The following is a 23,021-nucleotide window of genomic DNA, read 5'->3' as shown; positions in this document are numbered from 1 at the left end:
TTGTTTATTGTGTCATTGCTGCATAATGTGCGAGATGAGCAACTGTCCATGGGGACATCCTTCTTGCGACCGTCCTGGGAGATTGTGACCACGGACGCCAGTCTGACAGGATGGGGAGCTGTTTGGGGTGCCAGGATGGCACAAGGAAAGTGGTCCAGGGAGGAGTCTCTCCTTCCGATCAACATCCTAGAACTACGAGCAATTTACAATGCTCTGAAGGCATGGCCTTCTCTGGAGTCGGTCAATTTCATCAGATTCCAGACCGACAACATTACCTCGGTGGCTTACATCAACCATCAGGGGGGCACGAGGAGCTTCCTCACGATGAGAGAGGTGTCTCGGATTCTGGAGTGGGCGGAGTCCCACGACTGTTCGCTCTCATCGATTTCACATTCCAGGTGTGGACAACTGGGAAGCGGACTTTCTCAGCAGACAATCTTTCCATCCAGGGGAATAGTCTCTTCACCCCGAGGTGTTTGCGGAGATTTCACAGATGGGGAGCGCCGGAGATAGATCTCATGGCGTCCAAACACAACTGCAAGCTACCTCGATACCGGTCAAGGTCCAGGGATCCCCAGGCAGAGCTGATAGATGCTTTAGTGGTTTCTTGGGGATTCAGCCTAGCTTACATTTTTCCACTGTTACCACTTTTACCTCGTGTAGTGGCACGCATTAAACAAGAGCAGGCCCGGCCATTCTGATTGCTCCTTCGTGGCCATGGAGGACGTAGTTTGAGGATCTGGTGGGGATGTCATCCTCTCCGCCATAGAGGGATCTGCTTTCACAGGGCCCCTTTCAACATCGAAATCTAGATTCTCTGAGGCTGACTGCGCCTAGTCTTAGCCAAGAGAGGTTTTTCAGAAAGTGTGATTGATTCTCTAATTTAGGCAAGGAAGCCAGTTACTCGTTGCATCTACCATAAGGTGTGGATGACTTGTCCTGGTGTAATAAGCATGGATATCCTTGGCATGAGGTGAAGGTATCCAGGATTCTGTCCTTTTTCCAAGATGGTTTGGAGAAGGGTCCTGCTGCTAGTTCCTTAAAGGGGCAGATTTCTGCATTATTGGTTTTGTTGTATAGGAGACTCGCTGTGCTCCCTGACATTCAATCTTTTGTTCAGGCTCTGTCTAGAATCAGGCCTGTCTTTAGGCAGTCGGCTTCACCTTGGAGCTTAAACTTAGTCCTTAAGGTTTTGCAGAGGGTTCCGTTTGAACCTATGCATTCCATAGACATTAAGATTCTGTCCTGGAAGGTTCTCTTCCTGTTGGCTATTGCATCGGCACACAGAGTATCTGAACTAGCTGCCTTGCAATGTGATCCTTCTTATTTTGTGTTTCATGCGGATAAGGGTGTACGTCGCACTGGGTTGGGGTTTCTCCCCAAGATGGTGTCTAACCGTAACATCAATCAGGAAATAGTTGTTCCTTCTTTGTGTCCTAAACCACCTTCTTCAAAGGAGAGATTACTTCATAACCTGGATGTGGTTCGTGCCTTGAAGTTCTATCTTCAGGCTACAAAGGATTTCAGACAGTCTACATCATCTTTTTGTGTTGTATTCTGTCAAGTGCAAGGGGCAAAGAGCCTCTTCTACTTCTTTGTCTTTTTGGTTGAGACAGCGGTACATAAGCCTCCTCAGAGGATCATGGCTCATTCAACTAGAGCTGTGGCTTCTTCTTGGGCCTTCAAGAATGAGGCCTCTATAGAGCAAATTTGCATAATCGACAAATGCATGATAAAAAGTCAATGCAATAGCACTTAGTCTGAACTTCAAATGAGTAGTAGATTTTTATTCTGACAATTTTTTAAAAGTCTATTTTCACTCCCCCTGTACCATGTGATAGCCATCAGCCAATCACAAATGCATATATGTTTATTCTGTGAATTCTTGCTCATGCTCAGTAGAAGCTGGTGACTTTAAAAAGTTTAAATATAAAGACTGTGCACATTTTGTTAATGGAAGTAAATTAGAAAGTTGAATAAAATTGCCTGCTCTATCTTAATAATGAAAGTTTAATTTTGACTTTAGTGTCCCCTAAGTGACAGGACTTAGGACACATTGCTCTGTATGCACTTAGATTAATTAATGATGCCCACCTGTCCTTCAACTGTAGATCAAAAAGTGTGGGGCAAGCTGTTAAAATGTAATTACCTGCAAACATTTCCTTGTCTCCATAAGCAACGATCATTTATTAAAGTGAAAGTCAATCCTAGCGCTAGGATTGACTATTGAAACAAAGGGGACTTTCATTCATGAAGTATAAGATACTTCATGTAGAAAGCGCCTTTATTTGTTTCAATCAATCGCCATCTTTACCTGGTACAACAGTTCACAGTTAAAAAATGTTTTGGCTAAGAGGTGACGTTGCGGTGCGCCAAGCTGGATTTACCGCACGACTATTGGCTAAGAGGTCAAAACGTCACCTCTTAGCAAAAAATTTTTTTAGCCGTAGGCTGCTGTAGCAGCTAAAAACGGCGATCGATTGATTCAAATAAAGGAGCTTTCTACATGAAGTAAATGTACCCTTTGTTTCAATAGTCAATCCTAGCGTTTGTAAAACGCTAGGATTGACTTTCACTTTAAGAGCAGTGTGTAACTAATGAAGTGTTGTCTGTGCTACAAAATTCACAGCGGAACAAGGTTAAAGTAGTGACAAGAAATAAGTGTAATGTTTTAATAGCCCCAGGTTTTCTGGTGTGGTGCTGTTCTGTGAATACCTCAGGTGGGTATTTCAGTGAACCTCCAGGCTCTGTGTTGGAATTTCAGCTCCTCTGAAGAAATATGTAGATTATTGTAACTTTTCTGTTCAGCTTGAAATGACAGGTAATCCGACCAGTGCTTTTCAGCAGCTCTGCTCCACAGTTCCTTAGTCTTCCTGGCTTTCTCCGGGATATACAGTTTCTACATTGGTGAGCAGGAGTAGGCTGAATTAAGTGGCATGGACACTGAATACCAAGAGGAATGAATTATCACCTGGTATCAAGTTTTCATTAAATTTGGGCGATAACCTGAGTAGTCTTTGCCTAGGAGGTCTGGGGAATGAATGTTCAGTTGAAAATTGATTCTCACTCTTGTATTGTGGTAAGTCCCATCTTTCCCACTACTGATAACAACTTTATTGTGTATGAAAGCATTATTACTATATTTACCTACAATTTTCTACCTTGACTGCATGTAATAGGACAAACTCCTTATTAAACTGTGCTCGATTAAGCCTCTCAGTATACGTTTGCTTGTAAAGAACTATGCTCAACTCCTGCAAAGGGGTTAAACAGATAGTCGGTTATGGTGCAGCAATGCACTGCAGATTCTAAGCTGAAAAACATGATTGGTGGGTATGCAAATATGCAATCCCTAATTGGCTCAGTGCCTAAATTAAACTCTGGACCTGTATTTCACTGCTAATCTGTAGCCTATTTTTTGTGTAGTTAATCCAGTAACGGAAATATTTATAAAATGAGTAATAAACCTTTTAAGGGAAAATTGAAAGTTCTCTAATGTATAATTCTAGAACCAATGATTAAAATAGCTGGAAAGAATTATTAAGAATCAATAAAAAAAAAAAAAATAATTTTAAATCAATTTTTTATTTAAGTAGGATCTTTTAATCCTTTTTGAGGAAAAAGCTATCTAATGATTAGCTTTCGATTTAACCCTTACAGTACTTTCAGATTTTTCTTACCGTTTGGGACCAGGGCTGTTTTTACATTTCTGCGGTGTTTGTGTTTAGCTGTAATTTTCCTCTTACTCATTTACTGTACCCACACATATTATATACCGTTTTTCTCGCCATTAAATGGACTTTCTAAAGATAACATTATTTTCATCAATTTCTATAATTTACTATAAACATTTTTTATAAAAAATGGGACACACACACACTTTTTCTAACTTTGACCCCCAAAATCTGTTACACATCTACAACCACCAAAAAACACCCATGCTAAATAGTTTCTAAATTTTGTCCTGAGTTTAGAAATACCCAATGTTTACACATTCTTTGCTTTTTCCCCCCAAGTTATAGGGCAATAAGTAGCATTATACTTTATTTATGAAGCACCAACATATTCTGCAGCGCTGTCCATGGATACAATTCATTTAAATAAAACAATACAAGACTTGTAAGAGACAGGACAAAATTTACAAACACATACAGGAGGGATTGAGGGCCCTATTCCCGTGGGAATTTACAATCTAGAAGGTAGGAGGTTGAGAAACAGGGGAGGACTGCAAGATTTGGAAAGATGTTAATACAGAGTTAGATGAGGTAAATGTTAGGTAAGTGAAGTTAACTTATTGAGTTGGGTGGTAGGCTTCCCTGAACAGAAAAGTCTTCAGGGAACATTTAAAGGAAGACAGATTAGGGCAAAGCCTGACAGCACGAGGGAGAGTGTTCCAGAGGGTAGGTGCTGCACGACAGAAGTCCTGCAGTCTAGCATGAGAGGAGGTGATAGTTGCGGATGCAAGGAGCAGGTCATTGTTGGATCTTAGTGGACGGGCTGGAGTATACTTGTGTATTAGAGAGGATAGGTAGAGGGGAGCGGCGTTGGTGAGAGCTTTGTATGTAAGGGTGAGAATTTTGAATTTAATTCTGCTGTGAATGGGGAGCCAATGAAGGGACTCGCAGAGAGGTGCAGCAGATACAGATCGACGGGAAAGGTGGATCAGCCTGGCCGAGGCATTTAGGATGGATTGAAGGGGGGAGAGGCGGGAAAGAGGAAGGCCAGCGAGTAGGTTATTGCAGTAGTCAAGTCGGGAAATAACAAGGGAGTGGATTATTTGCTTTGTCATGTCATGTAGAAAAGGGCGAATTTTGGAAATATTGCGTAGATGGTTGCGGCAGGATGTAGAAAGCGATTGGATATGGGGGACGAAGGATAGATTTGAGTCAAGTGTGACTCCGAGGCAGCGGACTTGGGGAAATGGTGATGCCATCAACAGGGATAGAGAAGTCGGTGTAGAGCTTGAGGGGGGATAAGAAGGAGCTCAGTCTTGGACATGTTAATCTTTAGGTGGTGAGAGGCCATCCAGGAAGAAATACCAGATAAGCAGTCGCTGACATGAGAAAGGACAGGTGGAGAGGTAGATCTGGGTGTCATCTGCATAGAGGTGATATTTGAAGCCATAACTGATGATAAGTTTACCCAGCGAAGAAGTAACAACCCAAAGTATTGATCTAGGCCCATTTTGGTATATTTCATGCTACCATTTAACCACCAAATGCAATTTAAAAAAAATAAAAAAAAACAATCGGTAACTTTTTCACTAACTTTAGCTTTCTCACTGAAATTATTTACAAACAGCTTGTGCTATTATAGCACAAATTGTTTTCAATGCTTCTCTGCGATCCCCTTTGTTCTGAAATAGCAGACATATATGGCTTTGGCATTACTTTTTGGTAATTAGAAGGCCGCTAAATCCTGCTGCGCACCACACGTGTATTATGCCCAGCAGTTAAGGGGTTAATTAGGTAGTGTGTGGTCTAAAATATATAGTGACTAGCGCCTGAGTTGGTATACGAGCTACACTATAAAAAGACCTCCTAACTGGGTCCTAAAAAAGATTTCAAACAGATGCGGTATAGGAGCGCCAAAGGCTTAAGTATACACCAGGTTAATAATCAAACGTGGAAAAATTGTGTAAAGCAATAAATACCAATATGATACTGATTATCAATAGTTGATCCAATAAGTTAATTATCAAACATTAACCATTAAGATTAAAGCGAGAAGGGAAACAAGAACAAATGGATCTTAGTATAGAGGTTCAAAGACTAATCAACTACAAGGGGGTATATATAGATGTATTTAATAAATAAAATAAGCAATATTGCTATAACAATAGGTTAGGATAAAAAACAAAAAAGATCAACCTAAGTTATAATAGAGATACATCAAGAACAATAAAAAATCTGCTTACAAACAAGACCGTTACAAATATGGATAAGTATAAAAGACCTTGGAATACAGTTGATGATAAAACCTAGATTATAGTTTAAAATATCGGAACAGTATTAGAATATATTAAAGATATATATGTGAAAAATATCAAAAAGCCATAAAAAATTTGGAAAATTATAGATATCTATAAATCAATACCGGTATGATTGGGGGATAAGTGTGTACAGTGAAACAATGTGACCAGTGTACAAATAGTGCCAATAAAAATAGTGTCAATAAATCAGTGTAACTTCAAAAAAGTCAAAATGAAAAGAGCAAATTGTTACAAAAATGTACAAACAGTATACATAGTACATGAAATTAACAAGTGATGTGGAAGGACAGCCGGTTGGTCCTGGATAAAAAAAAGTCCCAAAAAAAGGAAAAAAACTTTGAAACGTTAAAAATAATCCAAATTAATGCACAGTCTATCCAAAAAAGAGTGATACAAAATCCAAAGTGATACAAAATCCAAAATAATTCTGGAGTCCAAATAAAATTCTAAAAAGTCACAAATTCCTAAAACGAATCCTGCGTCCAAGTTCAGTACCAAATTAACAATAACCTAAAGAAAAAGGAAACAAGCGATATACAAATTGTATTTGGGGTCGAATCTATTGGTAAATAAACTCACCCAAATTTAGTGGTCCTGTAGTAATATTGAGCCTCACAAATCCTGCTTTAGAATTCCGTCTATGCGTTTCAGCCCTTAGGGCCTTTATCAAGACATAGTGAAGCTCAAAGTTTACTGACCTTATAAATGGTAGGTAATCCAATCAGATGGAAAGGGTGGCCTGCATTGATGGCGCCAAAAAATTCAAAGCTCAGGCCGCTCTCGTGGCAAAATCTCACGTCACTATTTCCGGTTGTAGTGGTTATTCGGACGCCATATTTGTTGCGGGCATGTGGGGATTGGCAACCATCTATACCAATATACTAGATTCCACCACTATTACAGAGGATTGTGGGTTAATAGCCTTACCATTAAATGATATTGGGGGCCAGAGATAAAATATTCGAGACTAAATGTAATATATTTGGAGTACATAGGAAATAAATAATAATAAAAATATAAAAAATATAAAATAGATATTGGGCCTTATTTTCTATTTTCCGGTTTTATATGATATACTACATGGCTATATATATTACTTAGAAAAATGAAAAATGGATATATGAATTAGTGAATTATTGCTGTTATGGCTGGTTGAAACTTAAGGATTTTAGGCTCAATATTCTCCAGGACTTACAAATACTAAGATATATATATATATAAATATATATATATATATATATATATATATATATATATATATATATATATATATATATAAATAAAATAAAAAAACTAATTATAGGGGTTTTTCATAAAAAAAATTCATTAAGAATATTTTTCTACACCTTACTAAGTGCTCTATACAAAGAGCACCCATATGATATACTACAAGAACCAAACTTAGGAGGAAAATCTAAGTTTAAGAGAGGTATAGGCTAGTATGATAATACATGCTCTGTCTTCTCAATTATCTTGCATACTAGAGGATAGGTTCTAGTTGAATTACTGACAGAATTAGATTAATCAAAGAAAAAGGAAGTGTTGGGGAAGAGAGAGGGTGAATCTCAGATTAGATTAGGTGGACCATTTCAAAATTTGCATTTAATCCCTTAGGGTGAATGCTATCTAGATTAAAAATCCATTTAGATTCGGTCCTGAACATTCTTAATTCCATATCACCTCCTCTCCAATCTTTAGACAATTTGCTTATCCCCATATATTTAAAGCTTTTGTCACTCCCTCCATGTACTTCCTTAAAGTGTTTGTAAATTGGCAAATCGACTTTCTTCCACTTAAGGCTGTGACACACTGCAAGCAGAACGACGCGCAGCGTGTACATGCAGCTGTGTGCGCTCAGTGTGTCCTGCCTTTTCATCTCTGAGCACTCTTCTGCGTCAGGACGCGTAGCTGAGCGCTCAGAGATGAAATATTTGAACTTCAGAAGCGACGCGGAGCAAAGCAACTGCTTCGCCTCGCGCCGCATCGCTTGCAGTGTGTCACGGGCTTTAATCTGTAATAGGTGCTCTCAGGATCCTATCTCTGTTTCCGTGTGGTCTGTCCGACATATTGCAGGCCACACCCACATTCAATGAGGTAGATAACAAACTGATCTGTGCACCTAATTGCTTGATATTAAATATCTCATTAGAGTCCTTGGATTTAAATTTTAACGTTTCAACGTTTTTTTTCCTTTTTTTGGGACTTTTTTTATCCAGGACCAACCGGCTGTCCTTCCACACCTGTTAATTTCATGTACTATGTATACTGTTTGTACATTTTTGTAACAATTTGCTCTTTTCATTTTGACTTTTTTGAAGTTACACTGATTTATTGACACGATTTTTATTGGCACAGTTTGTACACTGGTCACATTGTTTCACCGTACACACTTATCCCCCAATCATACCGGTATTGATTTATAGATATCTATAATTGTCCACATTTTTTTTATAGCTTTTTGATATTTTTCACATATATATCTTTAATATATTCTAATACTGTTCCGATATTTTAAACTATAATCTAGGTTTTATCAACTGTATTCCAAGGTCTTTTATACTTATCCATATTTGTAACCGTCTTGTTTGTAACCAGATTTTTTTATTGTTCTTGATGTATATCTATTATAACTTAGGTTGACCTTTTAGGTTGACCTTTTTGTTTTTTATCCTAACCTATTGTTATAGCAATATTGCTTATTTTATTTTATTTTATTTATTAAATACATCTATATATACCCCCTTGTAGTTGTCACTCAATACCATCAAGACTTGATTAGTCTTTGAACCTCTATACTAAGATCCATTTGGTCTTGTTTCCCTTCTCGCTTTAATCTTAATGGTTGATGTATGATAATTAACTTATTGGATCAACTATTGATAATCAGTATCATATTGATATTTATTCCTTTACACAATTTTTCTACATTTGATTATTAACCTGGTGTATACCTAAGCCTTTGGCGCTCCTATACCGCATCTGTTTGTTTGGGTTAATTAGGTAACTTGTAGGGTATATTTTAGCTTTAGTGTAGAGATCAGCCTCCCTCCTGACACATCGCACCCCTGATCCCCCTCAAACAGCTCTCTTCCCTTTTTTTTTTTTTTTTTTTTAAATCTTATCTTTAGTGTAGGATCCCCCCCAAACAGCTCTCTAAGCCCCTCCCCTCGACCTATTGGCCGCCATCTTAGGTACTTGCAGCTGTATGCCAGTACCCATTTACTACAAAATTTGCCCCTTTTTAAAAAATAATAAAATAAAAACCCCAATTTCTGTAGTGTAGCTGCCCACCCTCCAAGATCCCTTCCCAAACATTTTTCCCCTCTCCCTTCTTTGACTCGTTCTGTACTGAATGTAGAGCTTGAAAACCTTGAGGACGTATAGGGTACTTCCTTGGTCATTAAATGACAGTTCTTGTAGAACGTACCCTGTACGTCCTTAGTCCTTTTTAAAGAGTTAAGATACATTATAATCCAAAGGTATTAATTATGTAGCATGAGGCTGTATATTCATTAGTGTAATGTTTAATTTTTTTGGTAAATTAAATCTATTAATGCATATGTCATGCTCTCTCAGAACTTTCTGTAAGATTATTTTTTGCATTTTTTTTTCTATATATATATCACATCACATATTCTTGGTTTTGTTGCTCTCAAAACTGTGAATTTGTGTCTTCAGAAATAACATGTCTCTTCTTTACACCAAAATGTTGTTATAAACTAAACATAAAATGATGAGAAATAGACCTTATAAAGAATTAAGCCCTTGCTAAGAAAATTAACCCCTTACTAAGTTTTAAGAAGTTCAATGGAAAAAGAAAAAAAAAAGATTGTGTGGAGTGGAATAGATCTGCAGAAGTGTTAGGAGGGGAAGGGGGGGCTAACAGTAAAAATGAAAGTTAAACCTATAATGTTGTATATCATTTGAAAATATTTACATTGTTGTTGTTATGCCACTGGTTATTTTTCTTTAGTTAAATAAAAACATTGTTGCTATTCAGGTAATGATTATTTTCTCCTTTCAATAAATGACATCTGAATATTTTGTCAGATATGAATGATTAATCTATTAAAATAGTTCACCTCCCAATAATTTAATAATTATCAGTGTATTTCTTTATATAACTGGAAACATAATCTGAAAAGTTATTATTCTAAAAATGAAACTTTTATGTAGAAAACCATGATTTAAATTGAGTCTTAATGACTAGTGACAAAAATTTTGATTTTAATAAAATCCACCCTGATTAGGTTTACTGTGGCAAATGCCAAAACCAAATGTTCAAGTGGAAAGTTTCTGGAAATCTTTAATTTTGTAAAAAAATTAAACATATCTAATTTGTATGTGTGTATTAGACATATTTTTGTGTGAATTCTTGAATATGTTTATTTTTTTTGTAGGTGTAGCTTATTAGCCCATTATTTTAGGTGTAGCTTATTAGCCCATTATTTTATTCAAACAGGGAGCAAGGTTCTATAATCCTTAAAGGGACAGAACACCCAATTTCTTTTGCAAGATGTACAGAGTCCACGGCTTCATCCTAACTTGTGGGATATTGTCCTTCCTGACAGGAAGTAGCAAAGAGAGCACCACAGCAGAGCTGTCTATATAGCTCCCCCCTTAACTCCACCCCCAGTCATTCTCTTTGCTGGCTCTAAGCAGGAAGAGTAAAGAGAAGAGGTGTTAAACAGTTAGTTTTATTTTATCTTCAATCAAGTGTTTGTTATTTTTAAATGGTACCGGTGTTGTACTATTTACTCTCAGGCAGGACATAGATGAAGATTTCTGCCTGGAGGATGATGATCTTAGCATTTGTAACTAAGGTCCACTGCTGTTCCCACAGAAGCTGAGGAGTACAGGAAAACTTCAGTGTGAGGAACGGTTTCTTGCTATACAGCAATGAGGTATGTTCAGTCATATTTTCTGCAGAGACTGTTAACTCAGAAAGGCTGACAGTGTCCCCATTAGGGGAAGGGTAAGCAGTAATCCTAGTGTTATCAGAGGTTTTTACTAGCTTGCATAAAGGGTTAATTTTTTGTGGGCACTCAGTTTATGTGAATTTGGGACAAACATTTTTGTGTCTGTGAGTAACGTTTTCTGTTTTATGGGACATTTGCTTGAGGGTTCTTTGGGGTTGTTTATAACCCACATGGCTTTCAGGCAGGGTTTGTTAGTTTTGTGTAGGCCCCAGCAACATCGAGTGAGGTGGGCGGGGCCTACATTTGCAAGCAGCAAGCAACTTCTCCTGAGGTCCTGATAGTCTTCTGAGGGACTAATTGGAGCTTTAAACCCCATATTATCTCTTCCGAAGGGCAGGTAGGGCCACAGCAGAGCTGTGGCAAGGTGCTTTAGGGGTTTTTAACCGGTTTTAGACAATTATCAATCCGTTTTTTTCATTTGGGGGTCTATTGCTTTTTTACTTGTGGTGCAATCCTTCTAAAGCTTAGTGGGTACACTGTTAAAATTTTGGAATTTTTTAAGCAATTTTAACCTGTTTTGCAGTTTCTGTATGCCTTTTTTTACTCTTAAAGGTACAGTACCGTTTTTGCAAATTGTGTTTTTTTTCATTAAATAAAGTGTTTTCCAAGCTTGCTTGCTTCATTACTAGCCTGTTAAACATATCTGATACTGAGGAAACTCATTGTTCAATTTGTTTAGAAGCCATTGTGGAGCCCCCTCTAAGAATGTGTCCCAATTGTACTGATATGTCTATAAATTGCAATCAGCATATTTTGACTTATAAGAATTTGGCATTAAATGATTCTCAGACAAAAGGAAATCAGGTTTCGCCATCTAGTTCTCCCCAAGTGTGACAACCAATTACGCCCACACAAGCGACGCCAAGTACTTCTAGTGCGTCTAATTCTTTCACCTTGCAAGATATGGCTTCAGTTATGAATACTACCCTTACAGAGGTTTTATCTAAACTGCAAGGGAAGCGCAATAGCTCTGGGTTAAGAACAAATGCTGAGCCTTCTGACGCTTTAGTAGCCGTATCCGATGTTCCCTCACAATGTTCTGAGGTAGGGATGAGGGATTTGCTGTCTGAGGGAGAGATTTCTGATTCAGGAAAGATGTTCCCTCAGACAGATTCAGATTTGACGGCATTTAAATTTAAGCTAGAGCACCTCCGTTTATTGCTCAGGGAGGTTTTAGCTACTCTAGATAATTGTGACCCTATTGTCGTTCCAGAGAAATTGCGTAAAATGGACAAATATTTAGAGGTTCCTGTTTACACTGATATTTTTCCGGTCCCTAAGAGGATTTCAGACATTGTTACTAAGGAGTGGGATGGACCAGGTATTCCGTTCGCTCCCCCTCCTGTTTTTAAGAAAATGTTCCCCATTTCTGACACCATAAAGGACTCATGGCAGACGGTCCCTAAGGTGGAGGGAGCTATTTCTACTCTGGATAAGTGTACAACTATACCTATTGAAGACAGTTGTGCTTTTATTGATCCTATGGATAAAAAATTAGAGGGTCTCCTAAAGAAAATTTTTGTTCATCAGGGTTTTCTTCTTCAACCTATAGCGTGCATTGTTCCGGTAACCACTGCAGCTGCTTTTTGGTTTGAGGCTCTAGAAGAGGCTCTTCAGATGGAGACCCCACTAGATGATATTTTGGACAGAATTAAGGCCCTTAAGTTGGCTAATTCTTTTATTACAGACGCAGCTTTTCATCTTGCTAAGTTAGCGGCAAAGAATTCAGGTTTTGCCATTTTAGCGCATAGAGTGTTATGGCTTAAGTCCTGGTCAGCTGATGTGTCATCTAAATCTAAGCTTTGACCATCCCTTTTAAAGGTAAGACCCTATTCGGGCCTGCACTGAAAGAGATCATTTCAGACATCTCTGGAGGGAAGGGTCATGCCCTCCCTCAAGATAAGTCAAATAAGACAAGGACCAAACAAAATAATTTTCGTTCCTTTCGAAACTTTGAGGGTGGTCCTGCTTCCTCTTCCCCTGCTGCAAAGCAAGAGGGGAACTTTGCTCAATCCAAGCCAACCTTGAGACCTAACCAGGCTTGGAACAAGGGTAAACAGGCCAAAAAGCCTGCTGCTGCCACTAAGACAGCATGAAGGGATAGCCCCCGATCCGGGACCGGATCAAGTAGGGGGCAGACTTTCTCTCTTTGCTCAGGCCTGGGCAAGAGACGTTCAGGACTCCTGGGTCTTAGAAATTGTAACCCAGGGGTATCTCCTAGATTTTAAAGATTCTCCTCCAAGGGGGAGGTTCCATCTTTCTCCATTATCTGTAAACCAGACAAAAAGAGAGGTGTTCTTACGCTGTGTGGAAGACCTTTTTTACCATGGGAGTTATCTGCCCAGTTCCGAAAACAGAACAGGGGCAAGGTTTCTACTCCAATCTGTTTGTGGTTCCCAAAAAAGAGGGAACCTTCAGACCAATTTTAGATCTCAAGATCCTAAACCAATTCCTAAGAGTTCCATCCTTCAAGATGGAGACCATTCGGACTATTTTACCAATGATCCAGGAGGGTCAATATATGACTACCGTGGATCTAAAGGATGCGTATCTACACATTCCTATCCACAAAGATCATCATCAGTTCCTCAGGTTTGCCTTTCTGGACAGGCATTACCAGTTTGTGGCTCTTCCCTTCGGGTTGGCCACGGCGCCAAGAATCTTCACAAAGGTGCTAGGGTCCCTTCTGGCGGTCCTAAGGCCGAGGGGCATAGCAGTGGCGCCTTATCTAGACGACATCTTAATTCAAGCGCCGACTTTCCAACTTGCCAAGTCTCACACGGACTTAGTGTTGGCCTTTCTAAGATCTCATGGGTGGAAGGTGAACGTGAAAAAGAGTTCTCTTATTCCTCTCACAAGAGTTCCATTCATGGGAACTCTGATAGATTCGGTGGACATGAAAATATTTCTGACGGAGGTCAGGAAATCAAAGATTTTAACCACCTTCCTAGCTCTTCATTCATTCCTCGGCCGTCAGTGGCTCAGTGTATGGAGGTAATCGGACTTATGGTAGCGGCAATGGACATAGTTCCGTTTGCTCGCTTGCACCTCAGACCACTGCATGCTCAAACAGTGGAATGGGGATTATGCAGATTTATCTCCTCAGATAAATCTGGATCAAGAGACCAGAGACTCTCTTCTTTGTTGGTTGTCACAGGATCACCTGTCCAGGGGAATGTGTTTCCGCAGGCCAGCGTGGGTTATTGTGACGACGGACGCCAGCCTACTGGGCTGGGGTGCAGTCTGGAATTCCCTGAAAGCACAGGGTTTGTGGACTCAGGAGGAGGCCCTCCTACCGATAAATATTCTGGAATTAAGAGCGATATTCAATGCTCTTCAGGCATGGCCTCAGCTGGCTTCGGCCGGATTCATCAGGTTTCAGTCGGACAACATCACGACTGTAGCTTATATCAATCATCAGGGGGGAACAAGAAGTTCCTTGGCGATGATGGAAGTTTCCAGGATAATCCGATGGGCAGAGACTCACTCTTGCCATCTATCAGCGATCTATATCCCAGGGGTGGAGAACTGGGAGGCAGATTTTCTAAGTCGTCAGACTTTTCATCCGGCGGAGTGGGAACTCCATCCGGAGGTGTTTGCTCAACTGGTTCAGTTATGGGGCACACCAGAATTGGATCTGATGGCGTCTCGTCAGAACGCCAAACTTCCTCGTTACGGATCCAGGTCAAGGGATCCTCAGGCAGTACTGATAGATGCTCTAGTAGTACCCTGGTCGTTCAACCTGGCTTATGTGTTTCCACCTTTCCCTCTCCTTCCGCGTCTGATTGCCAGAATCAAACAGGAGAGAGCTTCAGTGATTTTGATAGCACTTGCGTGGCCACGGAGGACTTGGTATGCAGACCTGGTGGACATGTCATCTCTGCCACCATGGACTCTGCCACTGAGACGGGACCTTTTGATTCAAGGTCCATTCACATTTCTCTGCAACTGACTGCTTGGAGATTGAATGCTTGATTTTATCAAAGCAGGGTTTCTCTGAGTCGGTCAAAGATACCTTAATTCAGGCTCGAAAGCCTGTCACCAGGAAGATCTATCATAAGATATGGCGATATCTTTTTTGGTGTGAATCCAAAGGCTACTCATGGAGTAAGATCAGGATTCCTAGGATTTTGTCTTTTCTCCAAGAAGGATTGGAGAAAGGATTGTCCGCTAGTTCCTTAAAGGGACAGATATCTGCTTTGTCTTTTCTGTTGCACAAGCGTCTGGCAGATGTCCCAGACGTTCGGGCTTTTTGTCAGGCTTTAGTTAGAATTAAGCCTGTGTTTAAACCTGTTGCTCCACCATGGAGTCTCAATTTAGTTCTTAATGTTCTTCAGGGGGTTCCGTTTGAACCCATGCATTCCATAGATATTAAGCTTCTATCTTGGAAAGTTCTGTTTCTAGTTGCTATCTCTTCAGCTCGAAGAGTTTCTGAACTTATCTTGTTTTCCATGCTGATAAGGTGGTTTTGCGTACCAAACCTGGGTTTCTCCCTAAGGTTGTTTCTAACAGGAATATCAATCAGGAAATTGTTGTTCCTTCTCTGTGTCCTAATCCTTCTTCTAAGAAAGACCGTCTGTTGCACAACTTGGACGTGGTTCGTGCCTTGAAGTTTTATTTGCAGGCAACCAAAGATTTTCGCCAATCATCTTCTTTGTTTGTTGTCTATGCTGGAAAGCATAGAGGTCAAAAGGCTACGGCTACCTCTCTTTCCTTTTGGCTGAAAAGCATCATCCGTTTGGCTTATGAGACTGCTGGACAGCAGCCTCCTGAAAGAATTACAGCTCACTCCACTAGAGCGGTGGCTTCCACATGGGCTTTTATATTAAATAGTTTTTATTGAGGTAAATCACATGGCATACAGCTTATGTATCATAACAAAGTGAACAACAGTATAACACAGTACATAAACTACATAACATGAGGCGTATTACCGCCTCAATTGGTACACGTACCTCGTTTTTACAGAGGCCGTCAATTAGGGTCTTGTTAAACAATATGGAGCCTAGTGGCTCTTTTTAGTGAATATACAACTGGGACGGCTTTTGGATTAGCATATAGGATTGTTAGGACTATGTAGTAGGGGAATATTGCAGGCACAGTGAGGGTGTACATGTATGGGGGTTTAGGTCATTGCACCACGTATCTTGTGGGGGTCAAGAGAGGCTATAGTAATGCCTTCACTAGCTCCCTTGAATGTCCCGTGTCCGGCTTCCTCATATAGCAGAATGTGGGGGAATGGCTGCAAGGGTATGGTGGTAGTGTCAGATGTCAGATAGTCTAGTTATGTACATTATGGGACATAAGAGTGTCCCATGGTTCCCAGATAAGGCAGAAGTCAGTCAGTGTCTTGCGTTCTCCGTATACATAATTTTCCATACTTCTAATGTAATTCATACAGTCTACTACTCCCTGCCATCTGGCGGGTTGGCTTTTCTTCCAGTTTCTGGCTACAAGTAGTTTGGTGGAGATGAGGATGTATATTAGTAGGTTTCGTTTAGCTCTAGGGAGCAGGTCCACTCCCAAATGTAGAATCGCCAAGGCCGGGCTGACTGTTTCCACCAGCTCAAGGTCCTTACATAGGGCTTCCACCCTTTTCCAGAGACCTGACAATTTTGGGCATGACCACCAAATGTGTGTCGGGGTGCCCCTCTCTCCACACTCTCGCCAGCACATGGGAGAGTGATCGGGGTAGAGTCTCTGCAGTTTAGTAGGTACTAAATGCCATCTTGTAATTATCTTAAAATAAAGCTCATACAGGGTGACACAATGGGTGGCCTTTTTAGTGATACAAATTGCTTCCTCCCAAGCCTCCAGTGGGTAGTTAAGTTGTAGATCTCTCTCCCAGGCCTCCATGTGGATAGTTTTGGAAGGGACAGGGTCTCCCAGTAGGCACTGATAATGTACCGAGAGAGGTTTGTGGAGTTGAAGATTGGCCTTCCAGCGTAATTCCCATGGGGTAGGATCTCTCAACGCATCTTCTAGAAAGCCCCAAGAACGCATTAGCGCTCGAAGGCGTAGAAGTGTAAAATGGAACCTCGGGGTTACAGAGGGTAGGGCCAACATGGCCGCATGGGTTTTTAGCTTCTTATTATCATAGAAGTCTGTCAGAGAGATCACTTCCATGGCAGACCATGAGTTGGCAGGGATATCAGGCAAACCCACAAGGAGGCCTCTGATAGAATGTGTGGGTGAGGGGTGTGGGGCTATGAGTCTGTTGTGTCTCAATTTCAGCCAGGTCTCCTGGCACCCCTTAACTATGTTATTAGGAATGCAAATTTTTGTCCGCCAATGTGGAGGGAGCCACAGAAGGTCCTCCAGTTCCATCAGTGCCGGCAAGGATGCCCGTTCTAGCTCCTTCCATCTGGTCTCTGGGAGGTCGTTACCCCACGCTGAGGCGTGGGTGACCATTGCTGCCTCATGGTATTTCCTCACGTTAGGGAGGCCCACACCTCCTCTCTCTATGGGAGCTTGCAGTATGTGGGCTGCGACTCGTGGTCTCTTGTCACGCCAAGTGTAGGCATTAAAGAGAGTCTGGAACTTCCGGATCAAAGATACCGGAATTGGGATGGGAATACATCGGAACGCGTATGTGAGTCTGGGCAAGACCATCATTTTGAGAGCCGCTATTCTGCCAAACCATGAGATCTCGCCATACCTATTGGTATTCAATTCGAATGTGATCTCTCTCAGTAATTTCTCATAGTTTTCTCTTATAGTGATCCGTTTGGAATGGGATAGAAATACTCCTAGATGTTTAATGCCCTTTCTGGACCAGTTGAAAGGATAAAGGAGCCGAATACTGCGTTCCTCTTCAAAAGGGAGGTTGAGGGAATACACCTCAGTTTTACTAACATTTATTTTGTAATATGAGAGTTCGCCAAATTTCTGCAGTAGGCGGAACAGTGGAGGGAGAGAATCTAGAGGCTCCGTGAGGAAGACCGTAAGGTCATCCGCGAATAGAGCTAGTTTCTGAATGGTGTCATGGAGCTGGAGTCCCTGTATTTCGGGGCACTTCCTGATGGCTGCGCCTAGCGGTTCGATTGCCAGCACGAACAGTAGGGGGGACAGGGGGCACCCCTGTCTTGTCCCGTTCGTTATCCGTATCGTGGGGGAGCAGAAACCCAAGCCCCTCACCACAGCTGTGGGGGATGAGTAAAGTGCCATGGTAGCTTTGATATAAGCATTAGGGATCCCAAATGCCATCAGGGTCTGAGTTAAATAGTCCCATCTCACTCTGTCAAACGCCTTTTCAGCGTCGAGTGACAGAGTGAGCATGGGTAGGCCCAGATCCGCTACCTCTGAATATATGTTCAAGAGACGGCGCGTATTATCAGAGCCCTGTCTATTGAGGACAAAACCTACTTGGTCTAAGTGTATTAGTGTCTGGAGGTGTGTGCTCAGTCTGTTGGCGAGGATCTTGGCGTCAACATTTATGAGGGAGATGGGCCTATAGCTAGAGCACAGCGATGGGTCCTTGCCCTCTTTGTGGATCGTAGTGATGTTAGCCTCCAGAAATTCCGGAAGGAACTCACCACGTTGGGCCACTCTATTGAAGAGACGAAGCAAAAATGGAGTGAGGGACTAAGGGTCTGAAAGAAGGCGACAGTGAAGCCATCTGGTCCCGGGGCTTTGTGGGGTGCTAAGTCAGCTATGGCCATGCTGACCTCCCTCAATGTAAACTGCTCTGCTAGTGCGGTCTTGGCATCAGCTGTCAGCATAGGTAGGTCTAGTCCCTCCAGGAACTGACGGATGTCATCTGGAGTGGCTTTAGTCGTCAGCTCAGCTGACGCGATGTTATAGAGGGAGGAGTAGTATTCCGCGAAGGCTACTCCTATTGCTTTGGGGGAGTGGACTGGTCCCTTCTGAGTTGTGATAGAGGCTATCCTACTCTGCTGCGTGCGCTTTCTGAGTTTATTGGCTAACAGCCTGTCTGCCCTATTGCCTTTGTAATAGTATAGCTGTTTAAGTCTATGTAGACTGTCCTGTACTCGCAAGGTTTCTCTTCTGGCAATTTCATCTCTAATGCAGCCTATCTGTTGGGCTAATAGGGATTCGGGACATGATTTGTTAGTAGTCTCTAGAAAATAAAGCTCTCCATAGAGCTTGGCTAAGGATTGGTATCCTGTCTTACGACGGTGAGCTAACGTCTTGATGAAGTATCCTCTCAAGAATGCCTTAAGGGCTGCCCAGACCATATCTAGGTCAGTGGAGCCTGTGTCATTATGTGTCAGAAAGTCAGTTAATTCCCTGAGAAGTGAGGGCACCTCTCTCTCAGTCAATAGTTGATCGGGGAGTTTCCAAGGGGGTCTACTAGTCAAGGTCTGTAATTCAGAGAAGTCTAAATAGACCATGTCGTGGTCTGACCATGTGCATGGTTGGATAGTCGGATTTGTCATCTTATCTAAGGACCAGGAGTCACATAAGACAAAGTCGATCCTCGAAGAGGAATTGTGTGCTTTGGAATAGTGTGTGAAATCTGTAATGGTAGGGGCTAGACACCTCCATGCATCGTATAGACTATGCTGGAACATGAGTTTTCTGAAGGCATTAGAGGTTGACGAGATATTTCTATCTGAGTGAGTGGTGAGGGGGGATCTCTTATCTCTATGTGGGTCCCATACCATGTTGAGGTCCCCACCAATGATTAGGTGGCCTCTCTTAAGTTGGTCTACCCTGGCTAGGAACTGCCTTACAAAGGGGATCTGCTTTGTATTCGGTGCCTATACTGAGGCTAGGGTGTATTGAATGCCATTAAGTTTACAGATTAGTATGAGGAATCTACCTTCTGTATCTTTCTCAATGTGCTCTAGTGTGTAGGTTAAATCTCTACTGAGCAGAATTGCCACTCCTCGTGTCTTCCCTGTGTTATTAGAGGCAATTTCGCAGATAGGGTAATGTCGCGTGCCCTTAATGGTATTAGTTTCTCCTGACCAATGTGTCTCCTGGAGGAACAGAATGTGGATCTTGTGTGTACGGATGTAATTTAGCAAGAGTTTCCTCTTCGTAGGGGAATTGAGTCCCTGCGCATTGAGAGTAGCTATTCTGATCGGTGCCATTACTAGGGTCAGTTAAGGACAAAGGGAAGGGTACAACCTTAATGGAGGGTGAAGGGAATATGGGGGCTGCTATCGAGGAGCCAGGAACGGCAGTCTGTCAAGCTGTGGTGTCTGCTATAGTCAAGAAATCGGGTGTCCTGGATATTACTCTTATGAAAGAGTAATGAGAGGGTGAAGGAAAATAAAGTGTCAAAGAATCACTTTCGCAATGAGTGTCACTCCTGATGTCTATCAGGGGGGCACAACTATTTTTGTTGGGCGGAGATGCGCAGAGGTCAGCCATTGCCTCCGCCAAACCCAATAACAATATTTCTTTTATAATATAACATAAATATAACGTAACATACTTAAATTGATATGTAACATGTTAAACAGTAATAAACAAGAACATATAATTAAACTATCGAACCAGAGGGGGAATGTGCTCTGTCATCTGACCAAGTGACTCCTTAATAAGAGGTATTAGATATCCGTCAACTAGGGCTGTAGAAGTATCTGGCTTATAGTGTAGGTCCTAGTCAAAGAGGGGATATGATTTTCTGGCTGGGTGGACAGCCTTATAGAGATGAGAAAGTGATAGGTAGCTAAATCTGTGTTAGTGAGCTGCTTCTGTGTAAGGTCGGGGGTTGCGGTTCTGATTTACTTATATACTCTGGTCTTACTTTCCTCTAGTGGTCATATTATAACTAGTGTCACCTATAGTCGGGTGCAATTATACACATGGGCTTTTAAAAATGATGCTTCTGTTAAACAGATTTGTAAGGCTGTGACTTGGTCTTCGCTTCATACCTTTTCCAAATTTTACAAATTTGATACTTTTGGTTCTTCGGAGGCTATTTTTGGGAGAGAGGTTTTGCAAGCAGTGGTGCCTTCCGTTTAGGTTCCTGTCTTGTCCCTCCCTTCATCCGTGTCCTAAAGCTTTGGTATTGGTATCCCACAAGTTAGGATGAATCCGTGGACTCGGTACATCTTGCAAAAGAAAACAGAATTTATGCTTACCTGATAAATTTCTTGCTTTTGCAATGTACCGAGTCCATTGCCCGCCCTGTCTATTCAAGACAGATAGTATTTTTTTTATATAAACTTCAGTCATCTCTGCACCTTATAGTTTCTCCTTTTCTTCCTTGGCCTTCGGTCGAATGACTGGGGGGGTGGAGTTAAGGGGGAGCTATATAGACAGCTCTGCTGTGGTGCTCTCTTTGCTACTTCCTGCGGGAAGGACAATATCCCACAAGTTAGGATGAATCCGTGGACTCGGTACATCGCAAAAGAAAGAAATTTATCAGGTAAGCATAAATTAATTTTTTTTTTTGTTTTTTTTTCATGATTCAGATAGAGCAGGCAATTTTAAGCAACTGTCTAATTTAATCCTATTTTTCTTCTTCGTTCTCTTGCTATCTTTATTTGAAAAAGCAGGGATGTAAGCTTACTAGCCAGCTCTTCTTTGGTTCAGCACCTAGGTAGTGCCTGCTGTTTGGTATCTAAATGTAGCCACCAATCAGCAAGCGCTACCCAGGTGCTGAACCAAAAATGAGCCGACTCCTATGCTTACATCCCTGCTTTTTCAAATAAAGATAGCAAGAGAGCGAAGAAAAAATTATAATAGCAGTAAATTAGAAAGTTGCTTAAAATTGCATTCTCAATCATGAAAGAAAAACATTTGGGTTTTCTGTCCCTTTAAGGATTATAGAACCTTGCTCCTGGTTTTATTAAAATGATGGGCTAATAAGCTACACCTATAAAAAAAATAAACCTAATCAAGAATTCACACACAAATATACGTCCTAATACACACATACAAATTAGATAATGTTTTTTGTTGTTTTACAAAATTATAGATTTCCAGAAACTTTCCACTTGAACATTTGGGTTTGGTGTTTGCCACAGTAAACCTAATCAGGGTGTATTTGATTTAAATCAAAATTTAAGTCACTAGTCAGTAAGACTCAATTTAAAACATGATTTTCTGTATTTTTCTCAACAGACCCATAAATACAATTTTAATTATTTTGAAGAAAGTAGTAGTTTGGAGGTACAGTGGGATTGGACATTTGTTTAAATTGATTAAACATTTCACGTAGAAATTACTGCTATTTAAAAAAAAAAATATATATATATATATATATATATATATATATATACCGTATACTGCTTTTATGTAACTTTTTGTTTCAAAAATATTTGTAACATTTTAATGTTACTCTTTCATAAGCTTTATAGTAAATTTGATTTTAAACCGGATATTGTTTTCTTCTAATATATCATTGCTGCCTTTGTTGCAGATATTAGATGAAATTGAAGAACATGGAATTAAGATCTATCAGCTGCCAGACGCAGAGTCAGATGAGGATGAGGACTTTAAAGAGCAAACAAGACTCCTGAAGGTGAGTATGACTTGCCTATATTTACTGTGGGAATACTGTGTATTGTTTGCTCAGTAATATGTGATTTTATGCTGACCTTCTGACCCAGAGAAACCCATAACACATACAACAATTTAAAGGGATATTGTACGGATATTTGAAATGCACTGCTATTCGTTTGAAACATTAGTAGAAGTTGTTTTGCAAAAGTATTTTTTTTTATTAATTATAATTGCTAAAGTAATAACTTTTAACATGCACATGACCAGCTGGCAGTATGGCTTTAGGCTATATGATTGGTCGTTACATGTGGCACTGGTGCTTCTAATGGTAATTCAAATACATTGCACTGCATGTCTGATGCCCTTAGAATGTGCTTCTAAGTACCAGGCTAAAGAGAGAGAAAAACGTGTGTCTTTATTGTTGCTCTAATAAAATGACCCATTATGTTTTGCTACTTGTAAGAGTGTGCACTATATGCAGTTATATAATACTCTAGTTGTTAATGTGCCTATCTAAAGTGTACTTAATTATAATTTTTGTAGATTTCTCCTCCAAAGACTATTTTTACTTGGCATTATGATGGCATTTTATATCTTAAAACCTCTTCCATTTTGTACATTTCATA

The 23,021-nt window shown here is 40.6% G+C and overlaps 1 protein-coding gene across 2 annotated transcripts in view; it reads left to right on the top strand.

Moving 5' to 3' along the window:
* The window catches only part of SEPTIN2 (septin 2), a 126,269-nt gene that overhangs the window by 30,177 nt on the left and 73,071 nt on the right, over positions 1-23,021 (top strand). For both annotated transcript variants that reach the window (XM_053709898.1, XM_053709897.1), the window contains exon 8: positions 22,313-22,414. In XM_053709898.1, the coding sequence (XP_053565873.1) occupies positions 22,313-22,414 (102 nt within the window). The remainder of the gene's footprint in view (positions 1-22,312; positions 22,415-23,021) is intronic.

The sequence above is a fragment of the Bombina bombina genome, chromosome 4, assembly GCF_027579735.1.
Source record: "Bombina bombina isolate aBomBom1 chromosome 4, aBomBom1.pri, whole genome shotgun sequence".
Lineage (NCBI taxonomy): Eukaryota > Metazoa > Chordata > Amphibia > Anura > Bombinatoridae > Bombina > Bombina bombina.
Note: the sequence above shows the minus strand (reverse complement) of the source record. Positions and strands in the feature narration are given on the sequence as shown.